The sequence below is a fragment of the Bos mutus genome, chromosome 1, assembly GCF_027580195.1.
Source record: "Bos mutus isolate GX-2022 chromosome 1, NWIPB_WYAK_1.1, whole genome shotgun sequence".
Lineage (NCBI taxonomy): Eukaryota > Metazoa > Chordata > Mammalia > Artiodactyla > Bovidae > Bos > Bos mutus.
Genome location: NC_091617.1, coordinates 34,947,618 through 34,955,354, shown reverse-complemented (window position 1 = coordinate 34,955,354; position 7,737 = coordinate 34,947,618). Strand labels below are relative to the sequence as shown.

The 7,737-nt window shown below is 34.9% G+C and overlaps 1 protein-coding gene across 1 annotated transcript; it reads right to left on the bottom strand.

Annotated features, from left to right (window-relative positions):
• Positions 1-4,274: 4,274 nt before the first annotated feature.
• Positions 4,275-5,383, bottom strand: HTR1F (5-hydroxytryptamine receptor 1F). Its single transcript, XM_005908380.2, has one exon. It carries the CDS (start codon positions 5,373-5,375, stop codon positions 4,275-4,277), a length of 1,101 nt encoding a protein of 366 aa, XP_005908442.2. The 5' UTR covers positions 5,376-5,383.
• Positions 5,384-7,737: the final 2,354 nt, after the last annotated feature.

Genomic DNA, 7,737 nt, shown 5'->3' with positions numbered 1-7,737 from the left:
ATGGACTGCTTGGATCTCCTTGCAGTCCAAGGGACTCTCAAGAGTCTTCTCCAACACCACAGTTCAAAAGCATCAATTCTTCGGCGCTCAGCCTTCTTCACAGTCCAACTCTCACATCCATACATGACCACAGGAAAAACCATAGCCTTGACTAGACGGACCTTTGTTGGCAAAGTAATGTCTCTGCTTTTCAATATGCTATCTAGGTTGGTCATAACTTTCCTTCCAAGGAGTAAGCGTCTTTTAATTTCATGGCTGCAGTCACCATCTGTAGTGATTTTGGAGCCCAGAAAAATAAAGTCTGACACTGTTTGCACTGCTTCCCCATCTATTTCCCGAAGCAAATAACCACTCCCACTTTCATGATATTTGCTGGAGCAAATGTCCTAGTAACTGGTTTCCAGTTTTTCTCTATTTCTTTTTGACATGAAACTCTTGATACAGAGTTTAAGAGTTGAACTCTTAAGATTGAGCCTGTGAATATGGGGATTATGCTTTACAAAGGAACTTTAAAATTTGGAAAGGCTAGAAAAATTTGAAAGTGAGTCCAAAAGCAGCTTTTCTTCACTGGGAAACAGGAAACTAGCATAACCTAGAGCACAGGGAGGGGTTTGAGGTAGGAGTTGAGGTGAATCGAGTTCACCAGGAAAAGGAAAAGAAGATTGTTTTTAGAGATTCAAAATGGAAATGCATCCTATACAGGAGCTGACCCATCAACTACTAGTACCTGGATAAACTGTTTACGCTATGGATTTGACTCTGAGTAGCGGTGGGGGTGGAGGCATCTACTGTGAAACAAAACAAACAATTAAGGAGGAGGGACACAAATTCTCATACCAACCCTCTAAAACAGACCATATTTCATAAACGGAAGTGAACTTTCAAACATGATTTGTACACGGCTATGCCAAATGGTTGGGCTGAATTTAGTACTCTGTAGCTTGGCTTCCTATGTTTCTTTGGTGTTTTGACCTTGCCATTTACACATCCTTCATTTGCAAATATTTAGAAGATATTAGATATTTGGAAATATTAAATAATTAGAACGAAAACAAATCCTCCACTTACTTTTCTGGTACTGATATATTTAAAATTGTAGCAGGAACTTAACCTTCATTAGCTCATATTTAACCATTTTCCGTGATATTTATTGGGCTTCCCAGGAGCACTAGTGGTAAAGAACCCACCCGCCAAGGCAGGAAACATAAGAGATAGGGGTTCAATCCCTGGGTCAATATTATTTTCCTCTACCTTATAGTTAAGTGTATGCATTATTATATCATTACATTTGTTGTGGGTGTGAAAATTAATTTTCTTCAGGAGAAATCATCAGCTTTTAGTATCTTGGAAAATTTTCATTGAGAGAATAAATCCTAGGTATTCAGAGAAGCATATTATGTTATATGCAATCTGTTCTTCATACAATTTTTTAAAGTGCAAATTACAGGTTATTAGCCCCTACATACCTACCGTTTAAAGACACTAAAGAGAAATCACCCATATTAGTTTATGAGGAATGGCATGATGTACATCTTCATGTGGGGGAAACATGTAGATGGAATAATTACTGTAACGTGCTGTGATCCCCTTGGAATAAAAAAATGCTTCAAACACATAGAAATAAACTTCTAACTCCCTGTTACTTAGAATACTATTTTCCTAGATTTGAACTTTAGTTCAACTCAGAGAAGGTAGTACATGCACATAGGTGAGCCTCACCCTGCTTGAAAATTCAACCTTTGGGTTGATGGGCTATATCTCTTAGAATTCTCTAATACTAATATACAAATTTTTGAGGTGGGTGTAAATAAATTAACAGATTATTTTAGCTTTAGCAAGGTCTTTGGATAAATAAATAACAGAATCAAATTTTGGTGAGAAGGAGAAAAAGAAATAGGCAGAGAATGACAGGATCTCAATCAGGCTTTGACTGTCAACACAACACACTGGGAAATAAAGAGAAAAGGATAAAAGAGGCGTCAAGAGCTTTAGATAAATCTCATCTGCTTGTTAGTTTGGGCTGGGCCAGACTGCTCAGAAGGCACCTGTGGGCTTTCACATGTCTGTGTGTGCCTGGTTGTACCCAAAAGAGAAGTCGTCACTGCACTAATAGGCCCTTCTCGTGAGTTCCTCATTTCTGTTGAGAACAAGTTATCTCAGTGACTCATGTCTGTCTGTCTGTCCATCTGCTTATTAACATGTTTGCTGTAGATTCTGCCTCCAAAATATCTCTCTTCTGTTTCTTCCTTTATGTTCCCCAATGTCAGAATCAAGGTCAGGACGTTATCACCTCTTGTCCACAAGAATGATTGCTTTCTAGCAAAGTTATTATGTACTCTCTCTGCTTTAATCATTCAGATTTTTTTTTAGAATTGCCTTAAACTTGTAATATTTCTGCTAAAAAGCATCAGTGACCACTCACTAACAGAGAGCAACCAAACTGACTGTAGACTTTTTCTAACATTCAAAATCAGTCACAGTAATGACCAATTTCTCTTTTAATCTCTTCTGCATTCTAAGTAGCTGCCAAACTCATTGTTATTTTATGAGCATGTCCCACTAAATACTTCCAGGATGCAGTCTGAAATCTTGATCTTGCCACCACTTGAAGTATGCTCTTCCATATCTTGTGCTCAAATGTTGTTTCTTTGATATTCGTTTTGGATAAATTCTTTATAAAACTTTCCTGATTTTTCTCAACCAGATGCAGTTTTTCCTTTGAGTTATCATAAAAATATAAACAACTTCCATGCCAATCTTTTTCTTTTCTATTATAGTGTCATTTTTTAGTTTCACTTTTTAGATTGTAAACATTTTAAAGGAAGAAATAGTGTATTATTTCCTGTATCTTCTATATAGTACATCTCAATGCCTTATACAAAATTAAAATTCTGTAAATACTTCTTAGATTGAGAGTAATGTGTCATTGATACATAAAAAAAACTGTGTACTCTGAATCACATGACTGGGAAAGAATATTTACAATATACCTAAAGGTGCACCTTAGAACAAAAGGGAATGTATTATTGTTTTCAAATTATTTTGCTTGATGGTAGATTAAAAGGTAGCATATAACCATGATGGTTCAAATGAAATGAAATCTTCTCAGAAGCATGGTTCTTTTGTTTTCAAATCCCTGTATAAATATGGTAGATAAACTTATGAAATTGCTTTGGCTCACTGAACTTGTGAAGTGGACTAATTACGAGATGTATACATTTAGTATTTAATTAGCATAATGTGAATCTTTGCTTGTTCATTTCTATCAACTGGAAAACTATAGAGAATTTTTTGAAGTCAGTGCAAAGTTCTAAGAATTTCTATCACATTCTCTCTAACAAAAAGGAAATATCTGCTAAAGTGCAAAGTACCATAGACATTTTAGTTGGCAGCTGAGCTTATTAACATTGACAGAAATGAAATATGTCATATTTTAAAAAAGACAGGCATATAATATCTATGGCAAGTAACGTAGGGTACTAAGTGCCTTCAATCTGATTCCTAAACATGACAAACTTAGAACATCTCCCCCTTGACCCTCGCTGAGTTATTTCTACTAAAGGTAAGGCTTTGATTTCAAATGTTGATAATGTATGATTAAGGAAATATTCTTCTAGGTGTTCATATTAAACAAAAAGAATATGTTAAATATTCAGAGTTCAATATCCAGAATTATTCTGCAGTACCTAACTCATTTTATGATTACTCTTTACTATCTAAATACAAACAGTATCAACCTCTGACTTTCACATCTCCTCCTGTCACACTAAGTCTTTTTTAGCTCTCCCTTACCTCTTTTGCCCGGGGTAAGATGGAGAGGGGACAAGGGTTAGGTAGGAGAAATGTGTGCTTTGTGGTGAATTTAATCTTTTCTATAAAATAATAGGATCATATCATAAAGCAATAGGATTATATAGAAATTATGGATGGAGGTATGTTGTTAATAGAAAATTCTTCTATAATTGTTATAAGACATAAACCTGAAAAATCAGTTATTAATAATATATATTTTTCCAGTTAGCTTCTTAGGGACTTTGCATAGGCAAAATATTGTTTACAAACAATAAATTATATTCTAATTTCACATACTCTAGAACGATGGTCAAAAATGTCTTTAAATCAGTACATTTTATATGCATGTTGCTATTAAAATACATATTAATATCATCTTAGAAGCTTTAATTCCTTCTAAAAATTTAAATGCTTTATTTAACCTTCATTTAGTTACTTCTACTCAATAGAATCCCAACCTTTTCATAATAAACTTCTTTGAACTAACATCGACATCGCACAAGTTTTTGGAATGCTTTCTTGAAGTCTTCATTAAAGATTGTATAAATCAGTGGGTTTATAAGGGAATTGAGATATCCAAGCCATGTCAAAAAATTTGACATTTCTTCAGAAATCTTACACTTTTCACAGACATTAACAACCAATTCTTTTACAAAGAAAGGAAGCCAACAGATTACAAATGCACCCAAGATTAATCCAAGGGTAGTGGCTGCTTTGCGTTCTCTTGTGCCTGAGATCTTTTGCCTTCTCCAAGATCTCTCATGCTTGAATTCAGACCTGGGACTTTTCACTGTGCTATGAATTTTATCAAAGTCCATTGATGGGTCAGATAAAGACTTTTCTAGCATGTACGGTGTGGAGACCAGTCTAGTGCTTTTCTCACCACTCTCCAAAAGGACTTGGCCATTCATTTCCTCCTTGGCAATCCTACTTGCTTGTCTCTTGTGGTATAACGTCTTTGCTGCCTTATATATTTTGTAATAGAGGATCAAAATCAATGTTAATGGGATATAGAAAGCTCCAAATGTTGAGTAAATAGTGGAAATGATGTGGTCGTGTTTGATGATGCACTCATCCTCTTGACTAGTTCCTTGGTGCCTCCAGAATAGAGGAGGCATAGAGATAAAAATAGATATAATCCAAACTATGGTAATCATAATGCCAGCATGCTTGGGAGTCCTTTTCCTGGCATACTCAACAGCATCAGTGATTGCCCTGTACCGATCCAAAGCTATAGCAGAGAGATGCAAGATGGAACACGTACAGCATGTAATGTCAACGCTCAGCCAGATGTCACAGACCACTTGTCCCATAATCCAACTCTCTCTCACAATATACACAATGCTGAAAGGCATCACCAGAACGGCTACAAGGAAATCTGTGACCGCAAGGGAGCAAATTAAGTAGTTGGCTGGGTGATGCAGCTTTCGGGTAACAATAATTGCAGCAATTACAAGTGAGTTAATGGTGGTTGTCATCAGTGCAAGCCCGGAGAGAATGAAGGACACCAGAATTTTGGATGGCATTCTGTTTAACAGTTCTTCTGAGGTCAAGTTTTGATCAGATGAATTCAAGAAATCCATTTTTTTGTTGTTTTAGAAGATTAATAGAGCTGTTGATATCTGTAACAGAAGAGGGGGAAAACAGTTCAGAGAAGGTTTCAAAGATTTTTCTCTTCCTTGCTGAATACTGTTTGTTCGTTTTTAAGTATACATGTACTCTTTCTCAGAATACTCTATGGATTTAAAAAATGGAGTTGAGCTTGCAATTTTCTTTTTCAATTAATTTAGGAAATCCAAAGGCAACAGTAACAAACAATAACTTTAAAAATGTTTCTTAAAATAGGGCTCAAATAAAACAATTTTTATGAGTCAATTAACCTATCAGTAAAATCTCTATTATAAAATTGTGTTTAAAATCTTTATTAATCTTAGGGGAGGAGAGGGTGAGATGTATGGAAAGAGTAACATGGAAACTTACATTACCATATGTAAAATAGATAGCCAATGAGAATTTGTTGTATGGCTCAGGAAACTCAAGAAGGGGCTCTATGTCAACCTAGATGGGTGAGACAGGGAGGGAGATGGGAGGGAGGTTCAAAAGGGAGGGGATATGTGTATACTTATGGCTGATTCATGTTGAGGTTTGACAGAAAACAACAAAATTCTGTAAAGCAATTATCCTTCAATAAAAAAATTTTTTTAATTTTATTTATTTTTTAAATTTTATTTTATTTTTAAACTTTACATAATTGTATTAGTTTTGCCAAATATCAAAATGAATCTGCCACAGGTATACATGTGTTCCCCATCCTGAACCCTCCTCCCTCCTCCCTCCCCATACCATCCCTCTGGGTCGTCCCAGTGCACTAGCCCCAAGCATCCAGTATAATCTTTGTTAATCTTAACTATGTTTTTCTCTTTGTCTACAGAAAAACTTTAAAAGCACATTTCATTAGTATATATTTGTGTACTATATAATGTAATATAAGAAAATATCATTTTAAAAGCAGTATTCAAAATCATAAGCAATTTTGTACTTAGCTCAAAGTTATGTTGAAAACATTGTCATTGGGCTTGTGGAGACTAAAGGAAGTTTCAGTGTATTTTATGTCAGGATATAAAGGTTATAAAAAAGTAAAATAAGCAAGAATAAAATATTTTTAGTGTATCTCTGGCATTCCATGATCATTTTATGAAATTAGGAAAATTTCACAGTGTTTAGTAGCCTTTGTGGATATAAGAAGTTAATTTGATTTAAAGGGACAAAATAAAACTGATTGGAACCAAATAACCATACAATACTGCCCATTATTACAAGGACATATATGACCTAAAGAAAACACTGAACAAGGTGAACTTGCCAATAAGAAAAACTCATAATGGCATGCACTCTGAAATGGAAATTATTCTTTACAAGACCTTACTTATAACCTTATTTTTGAAAGGGAACCCTCCAAACTCAGCTTATAATTTTTACTTCAGTTCATGCTATTTAATTGCAAGTCAAATAAGAGCAATTGGAGTGTAATGAAATGAGATTAATCTTTTTTTTTGCATCAGCCCTTCTCTCTTTCTTTAACAATTCTTTGGTAACAAACCACATCTTTGGAAAAGACAGAGAAAAGATGGAAACCTGAAACTTTTTGTAGTTATAACTATTATTGTACCTCTATATTCCTTCTTTTTACTTTAAAATGGTTATGTTTCACTTATTGGAACTGATAGAACAATAATTCAAAATACTTGCTATTTTTACATCAAATGCTTCTTATGGAGTGTGTGTATGTATATATACATACTATAAAAACTTGGAGTGCATCATATTTTAATTTCCTACTTGTGTTTGAGTTACCAGTACTAAATTTAATTTCTCTTTTCTCATATTCATTGAATGTAGGTGCTGATGGCTTGCTCCTAAGCAAAGTGAATGGCAGAAGAAATCTGAATACCTACTACTCATAAAATAAGTATTAATAGTTGTCAGTATGTAACTGAAAAAGAGTTGTATGTATATCTAAATTACTTATATCAACACTTAACCATTTGTAAAGGGCAACTGAGATAACTCCAGATAAAGAATGGAGGCTACTACCTCCTTAGATATGCTAAACCAGTGGTTCTGGAATTTAGTTTGCCCCAGAGTCACCCTGAGGGCTTTTCAAACAGGAGTTATTGGGTCCCTCCCTCTGAGTTTGAGACTCAGTAAGTCTGGTGACTGCAGACATGAAATTAAAAGATGCCTCTCGTTGGAAGAAAAGCTATGACCAACCTAGACAGCATATTAAAAAGCAGAGACATTACTTTGCCAACAAGTTCCATCTAGTCAAAGCTATGGTTTTTCCAGGAGTCATGTATGGATGTGAGAGTTGGACAATAAAGAAAGCTGAGAGCTGAAGAATTGATGGTTTTGAACTGTGGTGTTGGAGAAGGCTCTTGAGAGCAT

Excerpts from the sequence above, each read along its gene's own strand:
- HTR1F (XM_005908380.2), bottom strand. The coding sequence starts at position 5,375 with ATGGATTTCTTGAATTCATCTGATCAAAACTTGACCTCAGAAGAACTG.